This window comes from Malurus melanocephalus, unplaced genomic scaffold, assembly GCF_030028575.1.
Source record: "Malurus melanocephalus ecotype Western Australia unplaced genomic scaffold, MMel_1.1 scaffold_196, whole genome shotgun sequence".
Lineage (NCBI taxonomy): Eukaryota > Metazoa > Chordata > Aves > Passeriformes > Maluridae > Malurus > Malurus melanocephalus.
The window spans coordinates 720,750-746,529 of NW_026623428.1; the positions used below are offsets into that span (position 1 = coordinate 720,750).

A 25,780-nucleotide genomic window follows, 5' to 3' on the forward strand; every position below is an offset into this window, starting at 1 on the left:
TTTATTTTGTTTAACTCTGCAAGTGCATATTGAAAAATTAWATTTGAAAACAATATTTCTCAACTACAGTCTCTAAGCATGTCCTAATATATTTATTCCTTATTTCTCTGTATAAATTCCAATATGTTTGTCTAGCTATAGTTTTGGTGCTTAGATAGTCACCCACAGTCACTAGATAAAATCAAGAACCTACCCTGGCACTAAGAAGAAATYACCTCTAAAGTCTGAAAATATCAAAAAAAGAAAGAAAGCATACAAAAACCAGACATGAGGAAAGAATGCAATTAAAAGCTGCTAGAGAAAGCTTTCTCTGGAAAGCAAACCACCTTCCTCCATCCCTTGCCAGAACATGTAAGCAAGTATGGCAACCAAGAGAAAATGGACAGAAAATGAACAATGGGAAAATCTGTCTACAAGATCCAAGGACAAAATGTAGATCTGCAGCCAATCTGAATTACATCACAGGCTTTATATGAGAYGCATGTGAACATCACAGATGCTTAATCTCTTCTAGAAACTCTTCCCCCTTCTCTCCATGACACAACCCACACCCTGAGAAATAAAAAAAAATTTAAAAGGTTTTGCTTTCATTGCAGGTGTGTTCTTTGTGTTTTAGAGACWGAATCTGTTTAGTGTAAAGTTCTGGCTACAAGACCTACAAATTGTCAGGAGTTGAAAAATGTGTTAGAGCTCTCAAATAAAAAAAAATAAGAGTTAAAACACAAACCAAACACATACAACACAAAAAAACCTGTTGAATAAATATGATGATGTCTTTTTAAAATAAAGCTTTATGGTAAAAAAGTACTAGAAGTTCAATTTTAAAAAAAATCACCACAAAAAGAAAAAGGTGTAAGAAGAAACTATAATACTTATATTAAGAAGTTTTAGACATGGGTATATACACTTTTGTAAAGTTCTGCAGTATCTCAGKGGGTAAAGAAAATTAAACAGGACATGAATAGATTGTTGTCTCTGGCAGATATGAAAACATTTTGCTTTGCTGTATCTAAAGAGATGTGGAAGACCAACTGTCATGATTCAATGAAATCTCATGATCTCAYATAATACAATGAAAACATTTTCATACTTTGTGAAGACTATAATGAAGATAAGCTACAAGTCTGGGTATAATTGCTGTAGCATCAAAAAAACCCAATTTTGTCCTCTGACCCCGATCTTCCTCATCTCACATATTTCATAGGTGCAATTTGTCTATCACTGCTTTTGCAGCATTGCCCAAAATAATCTTTTCACCTCGTTTCCTGAAATCCATTTTGCTCCCTATCAATTTACAATTGTTACCTCCCATAATTTCAGCTCCTTAGATACCATTAAYTTTGCATTTCCAGAAAACCATTACCAGTGTTCTTCTGTTGTCATTTTTACATACCAAATTCATACGTGACATTATACAAAGTAGCCAGAAAACAARGGGAGGGGAAAAAAATCAGAGCTTTTCCCCTGAATATTGCACACTTAAATTAATGGGCTAAATCTTTAAGTCAATAATTCAGTTAAATGAAACTATGCTGATTTACACATGATAGGATTTGTTCTTATGCAACTAATGACAAATGCTTTTTGAAAAGAAGGATTTAAGCAAAGGACAAAGAGTAACAATGTAAATGATGGTACACCCTACTAGTCTCTAAGTAGATTCTGCAGGTTATGTTGGTTAAGGTCTGGTTTTTAACTGGTTATSAAATTAAATTGCCAGTCTCGAAAATATGAGAGAGTCCATTTTGGTAGCATCAATGAAACAAAACTCCTTACTGCAAAACTACATCAAAAGCTGAAATCAAAATCATTTCCATTTATCCAAAATGCTTCACTCCTTCATCTCCACTGGTTATTATATAGTAGAGATTTACCAAAAGGGGATGTGCAGCTGCTTGCATCRGAAACAATCAAGTTAAAACTTTTCTTTCCTTTATTTAAACAGATTTAATATCTTTTATAAATAGATCTTACCTTATTTTTCATGAACTTTGAGTGACTCTTGTAAACTTCTATTTGTTTGATTTCTTCTTCTCGGTCCTCTGTATTCAGAACTCCATTTGTCTTTAACATCTGTATTTCATCTTCAAGATCTCTTATATTGCGCTCAAGTGAAGCTATTTTTGTATCCTAAGTTACAAAAAAAGAGTATTGAAAATTASATGAGACATATATTAAAGTTGAACAGAAGCATATCTGTACTTGCATGAATATCAAATAATGAGACAGCAAAAATAGATGGTACAAATAGAGAATGCACAGGAATAATGCTATTGGTTTTAGGTTAAAGAAATGCAGATTTGAGCCCAGACCTCTTTCATCATAATTGCATAGTCTGTAGAGAATACATTCTGGTCCAAATTCCATTGTAATTCCTACAYAGGGATGAAGCGAGAATGGCAGATGCCCTGTTTTCACACACATGTATGATAACAAACCTTATTATCACTGGTAACCATCTAAGCCTGGCTTTTCTTCCAAGCTCTTAAATACAAAGTTTAGCCTGGAGAGGCCAGTCCATGTCTCTGCAGGACAACAGGACGCTCCATGGGGTGCCTCAGCCCCAGGGTCCCTAATTCTCTGGCCTTCTGCCTGCTCTCAAGAGACAGAGAGGTTTTGTCCTCATCTATTTTTCCTTAACTAATCCAGCCACATCACTAAGAGGGGATTTAGCACTTTTTATTGTGAGTCCCAAGATAAACAAAACCATAACCACTAAAAATTTCTACATCCCAGCCAACGGCTGCCACGTGTGCCAGCACCGCACTGGAAAGCAGTAACAGTTTTTTGCTGTTTCCAGTCATTTGGAAATTGGCTACATCTCCTCTCTGAGAGTCAGAAAGATTAGAAAAGTGGTTACACAAACTTGTCACAATTTTCTGTTTGAAAGAAAATTGCAAAATTACACATTAGGAAATCTGTTCAAGAACATGAACGATCAACCACCCGTAAAATATTAGAGATTGGATCAAGTTCTGGTTCCATTGAGGTCAATATTGAAAAAAAAACCAAACCAACACAAAAAAAAAACCACCACAAAACCAAACCACACAACAAACCAACCCAATTCACTAAAACCAGGTTGTTAAATTAGAAAGCTAATCTGGGAAAAAATAAAAACAAAATTGATCCTTTAACCAGGACAAGCTAAGCTTGAATCACTTGCTAACTACAATAAAACTAAGAAAAATGAGCAATTTAAGACACAGGAGAGYCTAGATGAAGTTCCAAAAAGCACATGAATTTATAAATCCATGTAGAATAAAAGCTAAGGACTAAGCAATCTCATTTAGATGGCCCACGGTTATACCACTAACATTTTAGTTTTTATCTTTATAGCTAATAATAAATCTCAGACAGAGAAACTTCGTTGTTTTCTTATTCCACCAAAAATTAATTTTAAAATTAATTTTAATTCTAAAGCATGGAAGTAAAACATGGAGATGGAACAGAAAAAGGGAAAAATTCTCATTTAATCTTATCATTTGGGGAAGTTGCACAAAAGGAAAAATACTGCAAGAAAACACACAAGAGCATTTAAAAGCTCTCAAGACTAAAACACAACACAGAAATAATTTTAGCTCTCACAGATACTCCAATCAATTCAGCATGCTCTATTAGACTTCATTTCAGAAATATTTTCCTCCTATTTTTGAAGATAAAAGCAARATCTAGGCTTCACTATACTTCAGAATGATTTTGCAATGAAATATATTAATACTTACATGACCTGTTATGACATGACATCTGGGAATAGTCTTCATCAAATCTCTCCAGCTAAGTCTGTTAGAGTCTGCCTTTTTGTACTGCCTTTGTATTTTACGTGTTTGCAAATATAATATGGCAGAAACAATTTATAGCACAGACTGCTGCACTCCTTAGAAGCTTTATACATCACAGAATAATATTTAGGCTTTATGAGAAATATCCAACATCATTTGTGGAAGCATTCTCTGTACTTCTACATCATCATAAGACTGAAATCTGAGGAAAGGTTTCTTTGTAATCAATCTCTGCATGCTGTGATTAGAGAGGTGTAAAAGCTATTTTCCTATCTCTTGAAAAATTGTCACTACATTTTATATAAAGTTTGTATTGAAAMAGAAGCCAGAAATTTCAGAAATGTTTCACACAACAGTACTGTTTCCTGTTGCATGCTGGCTTGCCCAGGAAAGCTCAGTTTTCCAGACTGGACAGCTGCTAAAAAGTGAAGAACCTTGGGGGTCAAAGATTAYACAGAGAGCCCAGAGCTCCCAGGGGGTACTGCCACAAGGGAGCTGGGCTAACTCACAGCATGGACACAAAGTTAGGTAGCTCTGCCTTTGCCARAAGTTTTGACAGAATAGGCACATTCCCATGAAATCTTCTGATTCAGCTGAATCAGCGTTTTCCCACAGAAAATTTCAATTGGAAAACTTTCAACCAGTCTTGTTGGGGCACAGGGTCTGGCAAGCTTTCAGAAACTGAAATAGGAACAGATGCAATATTTCCTTCAAACCTCTAAGATTTATCCCCATTAGCAACATACTAAAAAAACTACGTGGGTCTGTGTTGAATCACAAGGAAGATTCGTTTGCAATAATGTTAAGGAAGCAGCTTAGTATTAAATGGTACTAATAAACATCTTCTGAGTTCTACAACAATGCTGCATTTGTTCGGATTTTTCCAGCCAGGCCCTCTAAATCTGTTCAAAGACATGAGATTATATAGCAGGATTTGTGATAGAGATCAGRGCACTCACCCTAATCTATCCCCTCCTTCCAGAAGTAACCAATACTTCTCCCTTATCTCTTTTATTAGAACAGCGTTGCAGATATTGTGTGAGAGATCAGGGCTATTTCTATGCTGGCTGGACCTTGCAGAAACCCCCCACTTTTAAAATTTGAAACAATTTTAGTAAAGTCCTGATGTTGAAGAAACAATATTTCACAACCCTACTAATGAGTTTCCACAATGACATTTCAGGAGTCCTACCAGTCCTTACAAGAGTCCTCTAGTATGTTACCTGAAAACTGAGGGGTAGGAAAAGGGCAAAACATTTGTAAATAATCACAGAACTACAGAATATTCTGAGTTGGAAGGAACCCACAAGGATCATCAAGTCTACATAACACAGCATTCCGGGCTGTCTAACYCTGAAAGGAAAAGTAATGGAATTCCACTGTTCATCATTTGAGATACCTGATAAATTTAAACCATGTCTGTGAAAATCTTTGATTGTAGGGCATTCAACAAGCAGAAGCAAATATCTGAAAATTCACATTTAATAAAACTTGAATTTAAATGTGCATATGTACACATGCTGTCAACAGACCACACACAACTGCTCCTACTATATGAATTTTTACCTTGTCAATTTAATGCAGAGAATATTCAGGGTTATCTTTGGATAACAGAAGTGAAAGTTCATGCAATCTTAACTACCGAGTATGTTGCACTGCAAACACACACACACTTCTCCAGAACCAAACCCATACCTGAAATATCACAGCTGGATCAATACATAAAAATGGCTCTTTCTGCAAGTAAGGCAAACCACAAATACTTTTGTTTACAAGTTACATTTTAAAGATTTTCTAGTTCCTGGACTCCATATATTTTCCAATATCCTATTCTTAAGGTGAGTTCTAGGCCATACCTGTAGCAATTTCTGATTTTCTCTCTCAAGTACTATCACTGTTTTAGTGATGATAGAGTTAGACTATATCAAAATGTAATGGTTGGGTTGGAAGCAGCATTTAAAGGTCATCTACTCCTACCCCCCAAAGTTAATCAACTTTGAATATCGCTGATATTCCAAATACACTCAAAGATATCTGTCACCTRGCATTTCCCAGCACACAACATGCAAGGAAGTGTGCACAGGTGAAACTGCAATTAATGGAAAGGATTTCCATGTAGTGCTTTTATTTTCTATTTTAACAGACTAACATTAAGGCATGAGGTGGAAAAAAAGGAGTTGAATTACTATAKCCACAGTCACAAAGTCAAAAGCAACCACTACAACAAAACTAAACTAGCTGGAGGGAATAATAGGAGCATGTGAGAAAGAGCAGCATCCTGCCCTTAGTTTTGTGACTCTGCTTTCCAGAAGAAAAAAGGGCTTCTGGAGAATAAGGGCAGTTGCCAAAAAAGAGAAYAGAGTAAAGAATGTATTGAGAAACAATAGAGCAAAAACATGGGACATCTGGAAGCAAATGTGTCTATGAAGAAAAACCAGAAAGTCAAGAAAGGCCTGAATGCATCTGAAAAGACAATAGATATCTGGAAAGGAATAAATAAAGCAAAAAACACCCAGGAGTCAAGGCATATGATGTGAATTTTCCATCTTTTTATCTGCCCTTATCTTGCCAAATATGCAGGAGATGGACACTGGTCAACAAGACAACAGTTATGTAGAAAACATAACTGTCCAGGACACAGGACAGAAGTGTCAGCAGTGGCAAGGGACAGAAGAAAATCAAAGAAAGAACAGGATTTACAATGGAGGGAGTTGCATCCTGGCAGAGCCTGGGGGAGCTGTAGAGGGAACTCAGACAAAAGCTCAAGTGGTGAGGGGCTGGAAGGGGCTGGGTGTGGTGGAAAGAGATGTAAACTGCTTGGAGCCTCAGTGTGGGGGAGTGGATGGCCTGAGATTGCCATATTACAGTTAATYCTCTGCCTCCTTCTACCCTCAACACTGGAGGAAAACAATTCCTTCAATGCTTCATCATTCAAAACAAATGTTCCAGTTTTTTTTTTGCAAAGCAAATGCTGTCTGGATTAAGACAATTTAAACTTACTTGAAMACATTCCAAATCTGGAACTTGTAATGAAAACTGCTGTTTAATCATCTGGATTTCAACATCTTACATTTGTCCCTTTTTCTTTTCAATACGAGCCCTATTTTAGACAGGGCAACCCCAAAGGGGCGTGGGTTCATAAGAACAGAAAGAACTGGRAGCCTCAGAGCCAAAAAGCAGCTCAGCATCAGCACTCCAGCAACAGAAATGCAGCCTCAGTTGACAAATGAATGYTCCCACTACAAAGATCCGATTTTTAAGAAGTGTAACATTGCACCACGCCCACCTCTCCTGGGAGACAAACAGAAAACACTTCACTGTCTGCAGGGGCCAGACACTGTCAGGAGCAGCTACAGGCGTCACAAGTGTCATTCACATGCCATGAACTCCCCATCCCKGTTCCTTTCAAAGAGATTTGGTACAGGAAGAGGAACTGAAAATCAATTTCAACATGCCCTTTACATTGTTAATAACCCACATGAAAAATTATGTATTATTCTAACACACTGTTTTTGTATCCTAAAGTTTTTAAATTCRTAATTCTGATAGAAAAAACAAATTTCACAGCCAGATGAAGCCAAATTTCTCTTGCTTTCCCATTTACTTAGGGTGACAAGTTATTGCACAAATATGTACTTTAGATTTCATACAAAGACTTCTGAACTAATGTCCAAAGCAAATAYATATCCAAAAATGGAATACTGAAATCAATGTACCTTCTTTGTTACTCATATAATCCAAACTAATTGTTATCTATTAAGAGGCAGATAACTGTATTTATAAAGTCCTGCTGTTTTTTAACTGTGTATTTACCACAATGTTCAGACATGCTGAACTCATTTGCTCATAACAGAAGTCACTGGCAAAATGAGGCCTTTAATTTGCACTTCCTTTTAAGACTGAAATGAAAGACCATCATTAATGAATTTCAAGCAGCATTGCCAACTCACAAATTATCTCAAGTCTCATGGTATTTTTCTTAAAGATGCACATTTCAGACTCATAGAATTATGCAAAAGTATCAGTTTTCCCTTTTTAAATTACTATTTTTATCTTTTGTTGTTGTGGGGGGGGAAAGCCACAACACTTTAATAATATTATATATCAAAAAGGGGAAAATATACTCAGAACTAAGACAGCTGTTTCATCACATTTTGTCATATCTGCTAACGCAACTACTATTTTCCTTAGATTGGCTGTAAAATTATGGCCTAATAATGACTAACAGAATAAATGGTTTTCAAGTTTGAGAAGGAAAACATTTTACATTAGCCTTGGACAGTTAGCCTTCAACTTCTGTTTGTCAGTTTATTCCATGCACTTTGGATCTCCTAAAACACATATACAAACTCCTCTTTTGAAAAGCAATATTCAGTTCTCGTTAYTTAGCAATGCTACACTTCACTTTTTTAATCAATTTTATTTGGAAAACAGACCAGGAGAAATAAATACTATTTTTTCCAGCTACATAGCAAAATARATTGACATGGCAAAGGAAGCATTTAATGACTAAACAGTAGAAGTCATAAATCAACCCTGGCAGGCAGCTGAGTGTCACAGCTGCTCGTTCACTCCCCCTCAGTGGGATGGGCGAGAGAACCAGAGGGCAAAAGTGGGAAAACTCATGTTGAGATAAAGCCAGTGTAATATGTAAAGCAAAGAGAAATAAGGAATTGCATCTGCTTGCATATGCATGCAAGCAAAGAGAAATGAGGAACTCCTGCAGTGCTCCCCATGGGCAGGTAGATGCCCAGCTGTTTCTAGCAAAGCAGGGCTTCATCATGCACCAGAGTTATTGGGGAAGACAAATGCCATGACTGTGAACGTGCTCCCTTCAGTTTGCTGAGGCTGAGCGTGACATGATGCCATGGAATATCCCCGTGGTGAATTTGGGTCAGCTGTCCCCCTCTGCTCCCTCCCAGCCCCCAGCCCACCCCCACTCCACTGGCTGGGGTGGAGCAGAGGGACAAACTGAGAAGGCTTTGACTCTGCATAAGCACTGCTGGACAACAGCTAAAACATCAGTGTGTTATCAACAGTTTGGGTCTGAAATTCAAAACACAGCACCTGACAGGCTGCTACAGGGAACCTGAACTCCACCCCAGCCATACCCAGGACACAACTTCATGCTATGAAAAAAGCACCCAGGAAAACATGCACAGACCATACCTTCATCTCRATAACTGTCTGCAGAGCCTTCGTCTTTGCTGGCTCAGGCTGAAGTTGGGTTCTTCTGTGCAATTCCTGTGGAGGGACACGATAGAAATAAGCTTGACGACTCATCTTTCCATTATTTTAATCACCTAAATAGACTCGTTACAACAAAATAAAAGCCTGAAGAAGAGAAGGTTGTAACTCCAAGTGCCACAGGTGCTTCCCTGGCTGTAATCCCTCTGGCATCACTGCAGTCAGTCCCTGTCTTGTGTTACAGCCAACYCTGCCAGCACATGCGCTATTTCTGACACCCCTGATCAATAATTAATGTCAAGCGTGACAACCCAGCAAGGAATTTCTGAGTCCAAATACAATGCTGCTGTCGCTGCTTAAACACCAAAACTTAATTCAATTSTGTTACTAATTCAAACACTGGTGTTACATCTTTTACTGTAGCTTCTTCTTTGTTTTTCCTCTAATGTCTGAAATAAGCAATTTAAAGACATTATATTCAAATTTGACATTTTAAGGATAATAAGTATGTAGTGGGCTGATGCAGCACACAGTACAGTAGCAATTACATTTCAGTTTTCACACTGTTTTTTACGCATCTTAATCCACAGGCAAAAGGAAAATGGACTTGGATTAGTTAAGACATACAGTTAAAAGTATAGACACTGATATTTAAAAAACAATCATTTTTTAAAAACCCACAAGAGTATTAAGACAGCAGCACTCAGTCTCCTCAAACCAGAGTTGTATATCCCATAAACCATCTGAGAAGCTGATTATTAAAAAAACCCTGAAATAGGAGAGATATAATCCAATTTCTACTCCTTTGAGTCTTTCTGCTCCAAACGACGGGACTTCATGTCTTTATGTCCCAATTCTTTCTACTGCAGTGCTCCACACACACTCCTGAATTAACCTTATAGTCATGAAAAAGACATTTATGCTTGAGGCCAAGAAGCCAGGTCTTGCCTACCTTACAACCCACAAGTTTAAAAGTCATAATCACAAATTATCAATCAGTCTCTTCTCCTGTGTAGCAACAAACATATTGCTTATCCATGGCTATGAAAAACAACTGTTCTCAAGGACTAAGGAGTACAAGTGATTTACTGTACRTTATTAAACTAAAGTCTACTGTTAATAAACATCTTTACAAAATAGATCCAAAAAAATGTGTGGCCTAATATATTAAAATAACCGAAAGAAATAAGTTAGAATACCCAAAGCTAAGTAAGTCTGAATGCTTTTTTATTAGATTAAGTATACTGCAGGTATGATATAGTTTAAATATATGCACATATATGTACATATAGTTGCACATACATTTAAACTACATCTAACMGATAATAGTGAACATATAATTTTGCTTTTATGCATTTTTTCAAATGCTTTGGCATTTATGAAATTCTTTCTGCATTTATTAAATAGTATCTCTGATTAGTCCTTTTTCCTCATTTTWTTTAAAGTACAAGTCTCTATGTTATAAAAAGAAACAAATCTTTGCGAATCACCTATACAAGGAATCCCTCAATCACCACCAGCTGTTTGCCTTAGATGAAACAAGTACCTTCCCTGCACAAATGTTTTAAAAAAATAAGAGTATGTAATGGAGTTTATACAGTTATACAAAAGTCATACCACTATCAGATGAGCAAAAATTACAGCTAATTCTAAGACCAGACTTTGCTCCCCAAGGCCATATAAACTGAGCTGGAATATAAACAGGATTCCACACATTACCCAGGGAGACAAACCAGAGTTTCCACCCCCTTAGCCAAAGATGAATAGACTGCCAAAGATGCGTATTCCGAGATGTCTATCATAGCATGAAGCCTTGCCTCATAATACTTTTCCTGTTTGCTTTATGAATCAATCTGATGCTGGCTGACTTAAAAGCTTTTCTTCTCTATCCCTCATGGATTCTGGAGAAGATCAGAAAATGACTCCCACTTTATTATTTTGTGTGGGTTTTCTTCCAATCAGATTCAAATGTTTGGAGACTCCCACAAGGGCTCAGTTCTTGAATTTATGTTGTTCTATGTATGTGCTTTTTCATTTGGGGTACCTGATTCAGGGCTATACTTTTGAGGTACTAATTCAAGGATACACTTCATGTGCATGATACCCTACACTGATTGTTTTACTATCTGAGGTCATCTGGAGGCTTTCAAATTTGCCTGATCAGCTAAGCAAGAGATATWCTGGAGATTTCAGAAAGTCCTCATAGCCTAAGGAAACCACATTTTTATCCATTACATCATTTCTAGAATGATGCATTTTTCTTRTTTTCAATTTGTTTTAATAAAAAGTCCAAGGAGACAAATAAGAAACTGTGGAAAGAAAAAACAAAAAACTTACCAGGGATAGTTTCTTTTAACCTAACCTCTATTGAATGGAACTTCTTAAATTCACAACAAACAACCTGTATCATCATCTCTCCAATGATCAAAGCCTATACTAAAAATCTCACAGAGATTCAATCATTTATAAAATTACATATATCCTTTGTAGCTCTCTATATGACATCTGCAATTAGTATTATTTCTGAGTAACCACTTTGCACACGCAAATTAATTATAATTCTGTGTAACCCACACCTTCTATTTCATGAYGGTGTATAGTTGTCAAGGTGATGAACACACCCACACAAAATTGACAGGTAATCAGATCTTCTCCACAYTAAAAGTAAAAACTATTTTAGTAAATTTAGATTAAAATGAGTCCCAATCCAAACTCGGCCATTGTTTTCTMCTTTTACAGTATTAGATTAATATCTTGTATTGCCCTCACAAGTAACTTTAGCACACAATTTTACCACTAATTGAAATACCCCAAAAAAATCCAAAGAGGAGGCAGATTATACTGTATAATCCTAAAGCAGTGGTAGAAGATGAATTCTACTCTTTTGTTCAGAAATTGATAAGAAGATATTGTAAGATTTTGTCACTATTCACTGGTGCTGAAAATCCCCACGATGTAGCTAATCTAAACCCTATATTAATTACCCAAATAAAACTGGGGTTTTATCCCAGCTTTATTAAAAGACACTTCATCCCTTGGCTGCAGCAAAGTCAGGGTGCTGCAAACTGATCCTTCCTTACTCRGAAGTATTTTATTAAGGTTCCCCAGACATAAGTGACTTTTTTGCTCTCCTTGATGATAACAACACTGTCAATGTACTTCAAGGTTTTATCTACATAAAACTGCCCAAAAAAATGACGCAAGGTGCTATAAAGGAAATATTCAGAAAAACAGGCAATGTAGAGACGGTGTGAAACTGCCAGTGACTGTCTGCATTTCAAATGGTATGCTWCTACTGATTAAATAACAGAAGGAAAATAGAATCATAAACTAGAATATGTTTAAAAATTAACACAAAATTCAAGGCTTCTGAAAAATAAAGACCTAAAAGGAATAAAAGCATCAGAATCAAATAACTGTTATAAGAAGAAAGAAAAATTATTAAAGAAGGCAACATGAAAACTGGCATGAGAAACCATTGTGTCAGTAAATCCAGCTTTTTGCCTTCACAGACAAAATGTACAAATCTGCAAACCACAGCAGGCAATGGTGTGTAAGAGCTGCTAGTTCTCTCAAACACCTCAAAGCACACTGGTTCCATTCTCCTGGAAAAGAAAGCCTTGGTAGTTCTTCCACAGGGTCAGCCTGTCTGAACTTTAAAATTCAGATCAGCAGAATTTTAATATTTCAATCAATCATTTAAGTAAAAGCACAGCACTTACCTAAAGTGTCTAAACAGTAGTGTTTCTTCAGCCAAAAATACCATTAGAAAAACTGATCAAATTCAATTTAACCAGAATACTAGAAAAATGTAACATACAGGAATTAATCCATTCTTAACATAAAGACTTATCTGCTGTTTTCTAACTCTTCACATCTACCCCCAGCCAAAGCAGTCTCATAGTAATTTAAAGCAAAGTAGATTTAAGAAATCYTGATCAAACTTTAGCCTGATCTTTCTAGAAACCATACACTGACAACACAAAATTCCCATGTCTGTTTCCAATATGCAGGAAAAAGGAGCCCTGTTAGTAGAAAGGATTCCAAAAATCATGTTGCCATTGACTGTCTTTTAATAATCACCCTTATAAGTATTTGAACTCTGGGAAAACCTGTTAAAGACATTTTGTCAAATCCCAATAAATTTTATAGCTTGAAGAAATGAAAATGTGCATATAAGGACATGAAATGAAAAATTAAAGGAACTATGAAGAGCTGATAGCTACCAAAATCCTGCAAAGAATTTCTTTGTAAATGGGGGGGTATTTAAATTTGTTAAGTTCTCAGAGTTAATCAAAATAATCAGATGAATGCCTAATTCTCTCTCCATTTATCATTTTAAATAAACAGATACRACTTTCAATGAATAGGAAAGAAATTACATTAATCAGGCACCAACACCMAACTATCACACAAAGGTCAACAGTCCACCCCCATGGACAAGTACAGCATAACTGCAATGGCCTCTGCATTACTCTTGAACAATGAGTCTAACACCACTCCTGGCCTACATTTAAAAACTTGGAGATGTAAAGAAGAGCAGGAGGGAGAAAGGAGGAGTTTGTACACCACCACATTGAATCATTAGCCAAAGTACTTCTTTGCAATGATCAGACTTCCATTTGTTCCTGAATTCATGCATGTAAGAGGAATACGATGTTTTACTAAGGTGCCTAAAGGCGGACTATGAGGAAAAATAATCTGAACATTACGAAACTCAGCTTTTCTTTGACTTGTATGTCAAAAACACCTTMAGCAGCCACATGTGCTGTCATACTGGAAGAGTGTCCTCTGGCAAGAGACCACATACAAAAAGTTTCAAGAGAAAACGTGATTCATATATGAAGCTTGAAACGCATGTGGGACAATTTAATTTGTAATTGAAAGCAYACAGAATGTTTCCTGAAAGCTACTGAAACTCTGCTTTTAGCAGAATTCTTGAACAATTAATTCTTTTCTTTGTAGAAGGAATAAAACTTCAAGCAGATCATTTCTTTATTGCAAAGTATCATTAATTTTTTTTCCTCTTAGCCAAACTACTTCTCCAAATTTAGGAAAAAGGAAAAGTTATTGCTTCACACATATCTTCAGAAAAAGAAACTTTTATGATAAATAGTTTTCTCCCTTTTCACCATTTTCTTTAAGAACCCATGCCATTACGSCAGTAAAGGAAGCCCATATTTGTTTTCTGGGGTAGTCAATTAGGATCACAAAACAGAAGTTCCAACTGCTGCTTACACTTCTGCAATATACTCTAGAAACATCTTGGCTAAAAAGCTTTCTCTTTGCAGTGCATATAAAGTTTTAAAACTGCATTGAAAAATATGCCAATTTTTTTTAAAGCTAAATGTTTAAATAGACGTTTATTAATAATCCAGGTGCACTAAAAAGAGTTTAATTTGCAGTAGACATATGAATGAAACATTGTTTGGAGTTATAAACCAAGATTTTTAGGTATTTGGGGTTGGGTGTGGGGATCTTTTTTTAGAAGACTATCTTTTATTAAAATCACATCTTCAAATCCTTAAAATGTAAAATCCTTATTGTTACAAATCCTTCATGTAATCCGTACTGTTTAAAAAAAATCCTTATCCAACAAATCCATGATTTTAAAGACTTATTTCCACTACTTCCCTCCCATTTAGAAGCCTGAGCACACAAAGAATTTTYTTTTATATGGTTGAAAAAGAAAGCAATATCACATCAGTTTTACAATAAGTGTAACACTAACCATGGAGTAATAATGGAATTCCACCTYAGGGTGTAACTAAGAATAGACTTCCCTTGTTCCTGCCATCAAAAGCACATAGGCAAAGCTTAAAAGGGTAAAGTCACAGCAAAGATTACCAAATACAATCCTAAGACAAAGAACACACAGTAGAGATGGTGCTGTACACCAGCTCCACTCTTCATAAATAATATAAAAACAAAACCATTTGAACATGGACGGTACTGTGAGATRGGATGTGAGCAGCAGAGCCAACACACAGTGCTTGTGGTATTTCTATAGGCCAGCTCATCTAAGTAGGGGAAAACAGTTTTCCAATAGTTCTTCCCATATTCATACAGCTAACCTCCTGATAGTTTCCTTAAGCKGAAACCTGAGTTCTCTTCTAGAAAAACAAAAAGACAAAGGGTGATATCCTGTTAAGTGCTTTCCCCACCTTTCAAGTGATGCACACACCCAGCAATACTTGTTTAATTTCTACCCTGCACCAATCTCCCCTTCAGCCTGAACGCACATGAAAAAAAAAATTAAATTATTAAATTAAGAACTTACTTCTTAAATGTCAGCAAAATAACCCTGCCAAAACCAGAACCACACTTGACAACTCAGAGCCAGAAGTACAACATATTTCACACACTTGCTGCACAGATCTCCTAAGGTTACTGAAGAATGTGTTAGCTGGTGTTAATGCTTACAAAACTTAAAACATGCTGTTCACTTTTCTGGTAGAAATCCTTTCATGAACTCAGCATTGATAAAATGTCAGTCACTGCAAACAGCCTGAGCCGCCCAGGGRGTCTTGGTGTTCCCTGTGTGATGCACATCCTCCTGCTGCAGTAATACTTCAAATTTATTARCAAGGGGCTTTTTAATTTTGAAAAGCATAATTGTATCTATAAAGTCCATACTTATTATATCTTGGTGTTATTACCTCTTCTAGCCTACTTTTTCATGTTTCTTTTCCCTTCATGTGGACTCTGTGAAATCACTAGTTAAAATAATTTCTGGTTTGGATTTTCAGTTCCCTAATTCTCCAGAAGTGTTTTTCTAAATATGGGTGTGTTTTCCTTAAAATTACTGCCGGCTTAGGCTATTTAATATTTAAACTTAATCAGCAAAGCTAGCAAACATCAGAATTAATAAGACTTCCAATGTCTAAGTTCTCTGGCTCCATGGTACAGCAAGTTCTTTTAAAATGCAAATAAAGTTTTGTGATGGTATTTGTAGTGTCCATCAGGGCCCCATATTTCATCCATACATTTCCAAGTGTTCGACATAGCTGTTMGATTATGCAAATTTATGGCAGAGAGGGACAGCAAAGCAGTGACCTCAAGAGAGAAGATACAGACAATTTTTCACACAGTTTCGGCATGCTTTGGCAGGGGAGCATTTCAGTTTTTTGGTTTTTTTTATAAAAGCTTGTAAACAGCATGATTTTTAAACTAAAGCTAAAATTTTATGCTTGCCAAAAGAACACACCACACCCTCACTAAAAAAAAAAAACTGAAAAAAGACAAAACTTTTTTGCATTGACTTAAAAAAAAAAAACAAACACTTTTTTTGAATCTGCCAGAAACTGAATTCAAGGCACCCACCAGTTCAATGCAGCTCTGCCTATCAGATGAGATTTGTCAACCAAGTCAGTCTCTCTGGTGAGGAAAGAGGTAGGAGGTAATGTGTAAACATTTGCAAATGCAGAACAATTACTTCACTCTGAAACTTATAATCTGCAGAAGACCCTACACCAAGTATTACAAGAATATATAAAATCATAAAAATAGAATTGAATGTGTATGAGAATACTGGAGTGAAGCAAACAATACCAATGTCCTCTACAGCACCCTTGCTGCACAGACTGTGTGCTACCACAACTACAGAAAAGAACTGTCCAAGTCACATAGGAAACAACCTGCATAGGTAGTTATCATCACCTAATTGAATATTTATCACTCTGTGAAGTTTGTCAAGAGTCTGTTAAACTGAAGCTGATAATCAGCTCACAATGAAGAAAAAAAAAAAAAGGAATAAAATCCATTTAGCACCTGCTCCAATTCTTTTTTCATTGCCTGGGAAACTAAGTGTTGCTTGGTAACTCAAATCCATCTGTTTGAATTTCCTCTTTCAGTGTTCCCTTTTTATCAGAACAGAAAAAAACCCCATCTCTTCACCAAAAATATGATCAGAAAAAAAAACCCACCAACCTGTTTTAACACTGCATAAAAGATACAACAGATCCTTGTCTGTTTTTAAATTATGGTAGAGTGAAAAGTGTCTGATACTGTCTCTTAAAAACAACAACACTTCTTATCACAGATAATTTTATTTTTTTTTAAGAAAAGGGAAAGAAATTCTTTATTTCTTTTCCTTACCTCAGGGCAAGATAAGGAGCAAGACACCACTTCCTCACACAGATCAAACACTTCATCTTTTCAGTATCTCTTTGCTGACATGAATACTTAYGGAGCAGAGGCTAAGGCACAGTTTAAAAACAACTTCCCTGTGCATCAGTACTCAAAATAAATGCTGAATGCACAGATATCATACATATCTAAATGTTTTGTATTCTTCAGAGAGTAAAAATACAGACATGTCCCATACATCAGCAGACACACCCTGTCACCAAGCCATTCCAAGAGCATTTTAACCATCCATTGAATCTACTTCTCATTTTAAGGAGGGAAGGTAGGTCAGAGCATTCAGTGTTTCATGCAGAGCTACCTCAGCCGCCCAAACCATGGCACAACCCTGGCAGTCCCATTCCAGAGCTGGGACAGTGAAACACAACTCATGGGACACTTTGTGGGCCAGCAGCAGGCAGTACCCACATTTTTAGGAATCCACAGAGGGGCCTCCTTCCAGGGATTCACTGCATTAACCCCTAAGCAAGTACCAACAGCAGTGTATTCCTTTGCGAGAGAGCTGATTCAGGTCTTTCATTTGTACCAGTTGGATGAACCGTTCCAACTCAYTGTTTATGAAAATATTTCTGCATTAGAACAATGATTTTTATGCCATTTTGATTTAATTAGCTTGTGAGCCCCTTGGCAGGCAAATGGCAGTTATCTCATTAGTGAACAGAGATAYAGAAACAGAATTCTCAACATGCTAAAAGACTCTTGGTAACGTCATTTCAGTCAATAAGCTGTTTGTTCAAGCTTWCTCTACAACTAAACATGTTCTGTAGTACAACTTCTAGCCAAAATTCCACTTCAGAACAATTTTTAYCCCCTACAAGTGCCAGGAATATAAAATACTAGAAATGTAAATGAGAATGGATATACAATATGTGCTACTRTAAGCAAAATTACCAATAAAACTCTTGGTCTTGCTTCCCCATTCAAACAACAAGAAAAAGATTGTTTTTATGCCTCTATAAAACTACCTTCAGTTTGACAAGGAAATTTGCAACAGCACAGGTTGGCAAAAGAATCCCCAGTGTTACCATGGAGATTTGATTTGTAGCATTTCACTTCAAAAGAGCAATTATCTTTAGAAAACACAGTATGTTGCTAAAGAATCCTTAGCCACAGTAAGAAAAGCAAATCTGAAAAACTCTTGATCTCTATTTAGCACTTAATAAATGCATTAACACTTCACAGTCTACATACTACTGGYAAAATTAGCATAATAAAAATTCATAGGTAAGTGTATACCAAATGAATTCTTTRCATATATTCTATGATCTAAAACTCAGAAAAACACAAAACTTTCATCTGTGTGCTGACACATGGATTATGATATGCAGGACAARAAAGGAGAACCAACCTTTTACTTCCAAATAAGTTTCAAAAAAAAAAAAAAAATCGCACGAACATATTAGTAATGTAGCTCTGAAATAGCTGAGCAAAACCTGCTCAATAAGTGACAACTATGGCATTTCACTCACAGTTCCTTGCCAAGTCTCCACTTTAAAGACCACTATATTTTAAGGGATGAAATAATCTTATTCCATCATTTAGTCTTAAGCCCAGTTATTAGAACATAAATATTAATGCTGTTAACTTGATGATTATCAAATTAACAAACGATTTCTGTGAACTGAGGCTGCACTGAGCTATTGCCCCTCACTTAAACATATTTATGTTTTATTCACCCATCAATTCTTACACTTTTCTTCCAATACTKCTGTTAGGAGTGGCAACTGTTAATGCTGAAGCTTCTCTTTAAGGATTCTCTAACTCACATTGACTATTGTTTTCTTTCCATGCTCCCTTCACACTACAGAGCAACAATTCYACACCTCAGTACCGCCCAAAATGTTCAATTTCACATTTATTTCGTATCTCTTAAGTTTTTATAGGCTTAGACAAGGTCAGTCCTAACAATTCTTTCAAATRTATCCATTTCTTTTCTATGCCTTCCCAAACATCCCTGTGAGGAATTTGATCTARGCCTTCTGTAAATCTCTAGGGAGCTTGAATCTGTCACTGGTTTAAGCACACAGGACCCCCTGAACATGCAAATCTTCMGTCTAGGTATAAATGCCACTCATATATGTTCCAGAGTTTTAATTAAGTTTAATGCTTAAGCCACATTTAGAAGCTCTCAGCAAGTACAGATYGTACCATATTATCACTAAATGACAAAAAAACCTTCTAAGTTACCCAAGTCTATGAATTGGCAGGTTTTCTTTAATTTAAATATAGCAGTAGGCTGATAATAACCATTACCCAAGCTCTACTGACACCAGATAACAAAGCTTATAAACACAGACATTTTGGCACAAGATAATTCAAAACAAAGAGTTCTAAATAGTTTAAGGGTTAAAAACTATAAGATATTGGTTAACTGCACAGAGAAGAGAGAAACTCTGTGGAGTGAGAACCTAAATCTAGAGAGTTTAAAAAGTTCACTGGTGGAAAATTGCCAACTACATAACTCTGTTGACATATTACAGAAACMATTTATTTCATAGTTTACTTACTGCATTACTTCTTGGTTAAATACTATCTGGTTATTTACAGCTCTCTGTGGACTCTCACAATAGAGTCAGGCAGATTTTCTAGGTCCTTAGGTCTTACCACACAGCCTCCATTTTCAAAATCACTTCTTCACATATCCTGCCTACTGATAGACTTATCACACAAATGTCAAAAATTCTTGGCATCAACTCCTACCTAGCAGCAGTATCTTCAGGAACAGGTCCACAGMACCTCAGCATGCTAAAGGCTCCCCTTACATGCATTATTAATTTTCTATTTGGGTATTGCTCCGTGCCATTTTTCAGAAAACTGGATTTCAGGGCTGAATTTYAGCTCTCAGCAGATCTCTGAACCAACAGTTTGACTCTTTCCTTATCTACATCAGCACAAGTGTAATTCTAGMCAGTGACATACATCACTGCAGCACAATCAATGCAGATTAAATCATATTCAAATCTGTTAATCATAACGAGACACTCTGAGGATCTTAGTGTTTTAGAAGTAATAAAATGGAAATAGATCAAATATTTTCATTTAGTAGCAAACACGCCAACAATAAAGCACCATTCTAAGTCAGATCTTTTACTTGCAYTTGTCTCTTTCACTTCTCAAGTCCTCCACACCACCATCTCTGTAAGCACTTTTGGAAGTGCATTATTCTGTGAAAAACCTRATGCCAAGGTTTCTTTGCACTCGTAATAAAAACATACTTAAAAATAACTACGTTTTATATACTTTTATTGTAAACTCTTGTCTTATTGCATTTGGATAACAGCATTTTCTTTAGAACAGTTTACAACATAAAGACATATTTTCATAGAAAGAAATGACTGCAATGTAATCCTTTTTGCAGGCTTCTTCTGATCCTCTTACWGTTCATGTTTTCTAGGAGGAAAATGATGGTACACAAGATGATCTCATCACAGAGGTGATCTAAGAGAAAGAATAGTACAATGGTGATTTATTTTTTTACAGAGCAATTAGGTAAAAAGATTATGATTCTGTATTTCATTAAGATTTAGCACGCAGCATTCTAAGAAGCAGCAACTCTATAGGCCTCATATCAAATGGGCAGAACTACAAGCCAAGGAACCACATCATTACCTGCCTCAATTTAGCCTTTCATGTTGGAACCATCAATTTCTTTTTCTGACCTTCTTCCCATGCAATGCATTTCCTATCAGATGTTAAGTATCTGCAAAACAGGAAAAGGGAAAAAGAGTCCTAAATTGAGTTGTAGCTCCTATCATTATCCAACCCCTTAAAACAAAAGGTAAAATGAGAAATTAAAATATAATGATAAAGTAAACTAAAACAAAAAAATATAAAACAAAAATATTCCCACGTACATGCACAAATTGTTAGCTGTGTGATCACAAACATAAATATGAATGTGACTGACAAATAATCCRTTCACTGGAGCAAACTTACCCCAGAAAGGCTGGTAGGACTTGGGTGGTTCACCGGAAGGAATGGGCCACCCTGAGGGCCCCCCTTTAGTTCTTCTGCTACACCCTGATGTTCTCCCCAGCTGCAGATGYATGCATACAGAACAATCCCTATATACAGAATAGGTACCATTTTATGGGTTTCTTTTGAATTAATAATTGACTGGTTCACTAAATGAGAAATAATCAAGTTAATGAGGGTTTTCTTCCTCAGGAAATGGATCTGAATATAGTCAAAAATTTCATTTAACTTGTTRGTTCTCTTTCCTATCTATAGGAGGAAAAACTGAATCGCAGTATTTTTACCTCTCTTCTTCAGCAATATTAAATGCTACAGAATTTCTGTTAGAACAGCTCTCCAAAAACATTTCTTGGAAATTCAGCTCAATTATCACAGCTTAGCCAGCTACAAACAATTACTTTACAATTGTTTATTCACAATAAACAATACTTTGGAAGTTCAAATTAAAGATAAGGTTTGACACATTGCTGTTTTTCTTACACATTTCCCAGGGGGTTGATTGTTGTGTTGTTTTGGGGTGGGTTTTTTTTCCTATAATTAAGATACATATGAATTATTTTTACCTTAAATTAMTTAACACTTTCCAGCCTTACTCATGAGGTAGGTTTTTCCTGATGGTTATATGGGTTTCCAAGAGCYGCACAACAAATGTTCTAGGTACAGTGTTTAAACATGGTTATGCTCAATTACCAACATCTAAATATAGATGTTTAAATCCATATTTGRCTGTTAATCTTTATTTACCTATACCCATTTGAATTGTAAAAGTTTGTTTTATCTGCAGATACCAGCTGCAGAAAAAGCAGACTCTGTACTTCTATTATTAGATTAGCTCTATAAGGTCATTAAATATGGATTGAGGTGACAGTGGACCAGAACATTCACGCTTGAATGAGAAGAGACAGTGCCTCGGGGTAAGGCCTGAAGAACAGAGGAAGAGCTACTCAGACACAGCAGCAAGAGCTGGGTACAACAGGCAAATTATCYTCCAGATAACACAACTTACACAGATAACCTCGTGGGCTTCTCTCACTATTCAAYGGGTGACTTCAGAATCTGAGAAACTCAAACAGAAACCAAAAGACCTGCAYATTCTCATTGCTGAAAGGTGGGATATCTAAAAAGTTAAGTCCTACAGAGATTCACTGTAATTTTTAAGCATAGGTGCTCAGAATAAAACATTTCCATGCAAACTTCCCAGCAAYAGAGGAAGGAGCTGCAGTTGTCCATCACCTCCTTCCCACACATGCTCAGCAGAGCCTCTAATATTGCCAGCACTAAACACAAAGTGTCTGCGCAAGCATAACATATGTCTGAATTACAGAACATTCCCTGGTATTTCACTCATAACTCAGTTTAATGAGGAYGCTCAGAGTTTATTCTGCTCTTCCATTCTCCAGCAGCTCCAAGACACTTGTACTGACCACCTTCACTAGGGCTGGACATGGTGAAATATCCACCCGGGAAACACAACGTTGGCTGAATGCAGAGCTTCTGTCAAACTGTTGGAAAGCTGCTGACTTTTCTCTCCCTTAATTCTTGAAAATCCCAAGCTGCTAAGTAAAAAATATTTACCATTTCAGTGGAGTCTGAGGACTAAAAGTCTCATGGTACAATGAGGCACCACAAACAGAACTCTCCCCCCAGTTTTTGCACATTATCAAAGCACAAATGCTGTATTTTCACATGAATACACATGAAGCTCATGGGGCTTCTAAGGTTCAGGCCACGAACCCTTCTTGTTCTGTCTTCATTTTCTCAAATTTAYTTCTCAAATTTTTCTCAGTGTCCTTCAAGCATAAAGAAATTAAGATCATATCCAATTAAGTTCCAAATAACACCAGAGCCTATTCAAAGAAGCCAAGCAAAATCTGGACCAGGTACATCTCACTTCTACTTCTCAGACCACTCCACTGGTAATATTACAGGAAAACAAAGCATCTTGAATATTCTAAGTTACAAAATTAGATTTTGTCAAGACTTTAAGTAAAACCATAATAACAGCATCGTTCAAAGGGTTTTCCTTCATCAGAAAAAAACTGCTGAGATTTTAATGCCAGTAATTTCCAACAGAAAACATTTAACAGAAAGCAGTCTGGGCACTGCTCAGGTTACAAGTGAGCGTATTTTATACTTTAGCTTTTGCATTACCGTAACACATTATCTCATATAATTAGATTTTTCCAAAACCTCCAGAAAATGAACTTTCCACATGCCCTGGATGTTTGTTTATTGACTAAACGTGGTGTGCATGAACTAAACAATGCATTGCAGTAATACAAATTATGAAAGAGCAATACTACAGCCTAATGGACTATAGAAATAGTTCTGTAAAACCATTGTGATCTCTAGGACAATATAKCAAACATATTACAGACTTTTGTAGTTTTGATCTTCATATTTCTCCCTCCAAAGCAAAATAAAAACCAGCTCCTATGTTAATGAACAGACCCTTAAAAGTTTTGTGACGTCCATAACATAATTAAAATTACTTTATTCTGGAAAGGTATGTATTTGTCAAATTATGTTTTCCTTCAATATCTAGCACACTGCAAATGTCTGAGCAAAAGCAGAAAAACAACTTTTCACTATTTTGGAACACAATAGCAGAGATGGAAAAAAAAGCATAAAGCCCCAAAATATCCTCAGGACTAACTCCTTAGCTCCAAAGCTATTCTTCATCTATTATGATAATGTCCACACTGTCCAAAAGTCAGTGAAGAACTGGTATTTTTCACATACCACTCACCAAGCTGCAGTTTAAGACTCTTCTCAGTTACTTTCTGATATTTTTTKYCYTTYCYYYTTTTTTTCCTTGCYATGAAGCAATAGAACATTAACAGATGGCCAAGTAAAAAAATAAATAAATCATAGCCTGCACTATAACAGCCCATGTGCTACTAAAAAATAAAAAGTTTAAAACCATCTTTTAATTCAGTGCTTTAACACTTAAAGCAAGACAGACTTTCACTAAAAAGTCAAAGAATTGCTTGCTCATTTAACCCCAACTGAGAAAATAGACAAAAAACTTAGATTTGGTTTCTCAGTGCATTAAATTAGACAAGATTAACAGATCTATATATAAGCACACTGTATTTTTGCTCAGCTGCTGCAGTACAATGACATGTGCTTTCAAGACAAAGCAATATATTGCTTCCAGTTATCACCTATAGTGTTGATAATTATGAAAAATTAATGACACCTCATTACTTTCACTACTTCCTCTGTGATCAATCATTAACTCAGTTTCTTTTCAAGAAATCCCCAACCAGTCCCTGAAAATCCCAAAGAACTTTGTTCTTTACTGGTCATTTCCTGCTTTTTTATCTTGCTGGTTTCCAGGTTAGGTGAGACTGTCTCTGAGTGCGACAACATCTAAAATCTCCTGTTCTTCAGGAACTTGCCAGCAAAGAGAAATACAAGTGTAATGTARTAATGACTTCCATTTCTGTCATCACATTGAATTATACCAATACAGACTACTTTGTTCAGGTACCAGAGTGCATAAATCCACTCCTTCAATAAACTGGTTTAACACATCTGTGAATACAATGAAAACTTATAAAGATATTTCCTTTTCCTACCAAGCTTTTGACTGGATGTTCACTCAGAAAGCATTAAAAAAAAAAAATCTATTTTCTACAGTGTATCTCCACAACTTCCAGGTGTTCTGTAAGAGACTCCACAGTTTCAATATACTCTGTGTATTTATTGCCTCTCCTTCACAGGAAGGGTCAATTTTTTAATTTATATAAATTTGTGTCACTATAGAAAAATTACTTCTGCATTTAGAAACATTCATGACAGAGGCGTTGGTATTATCAGTTTCTCAAACTTATAAAAAATGCTTATGGATACAGTAAAGACAAGTTTCAATTTACATAGGGAAAAAAAGAAACTTGTTTAAAATATCTTTAAAAGAACATTTGGCTGTCTTCAGAATCCATCTTTTTTATGAGACATTTCACAGAGTACTCCTATTGTGCAAAAGAGCTAATACCAATCACCCCCCAAAACACTTTCACAGATCCCTTAATACCATAAATATCACTTTATATAAGATGCTATATGTGGTATATTACTTACACTGAACACTGTATTCCTATAGCCAGGAAATTCACTTGGAAAACAGCGATTCACAGCCTGTACAGCACACGGATCTCGTGTGTGATGTCTGTATTTATCCGATTATAAATACAGCTGTCCTTCCCAACAACTGCTCTCTGGATTGGAGGCTGGGGAATAACTGAGGTGCAGGCAGTGTGAGAGGCAGCAGTGACAGCGGTGACAGTCACCGCAGCTGCCACTGTGCCTGCACTGCCAGCACCAAAGGTGGAACAACAGGGCATCACCTGCTGCTCTCTGTGCCCCAAACACACAGGAKAGGGGAGGGCAGAGTGAAGTTGAATACAGAAAGGGTCAAAGTATCTCAAAGAAATCCAGAGGACAGACCAGCTGGTAAACTTCACTTTCTCCGAGCTGCTTGTCCTTGTGTTTCCTTCACAGTGGATCCCACGCACCATGTAACACCTCAGCAAAGAAAAGTTCTGAATATATTCAGAGACAGATAGCTTACAGGTATTCAGGGAGTATTCAGAGGAACAGTCACATTTTTAAGTTGTCCTTAGGACTAACAGTTTGGGGRARAAGAGCTCCAAAMCTTCACATAAAAAGGYTTTTCTGRTATCTAA

General features: G+C 36.3%; 1 protein-coding gene across 1 annotated transcript in view; it reads right to left on the reverse strand.

Moving 5' to 3' along the window:
* The window catches only part of ERC2 (ELKS/RAB6-interacting/CAST family member 2), a 369,196-nt gene that overhangs the window by 294,116 nt on the left and 49,300 nt on the right, over positions 1–25,780 (reverse strand). The window contains exons 3-4 of the mRNA XM_057373393.1: positions 8,952–9,026; positions 1,975–2,130 (exon numbers count right to left, since the gene is read on the reverse strand). Of these exons, the coding sequence (XP_057229376.1) occupies positions 1,975–2,130; positions 8,952–9,026 (231 nt within the window). The remainder of the gene's footprint in view (positions 1–1,974; positions 2,131–8,951; positions 9,027–25,780) is intronic.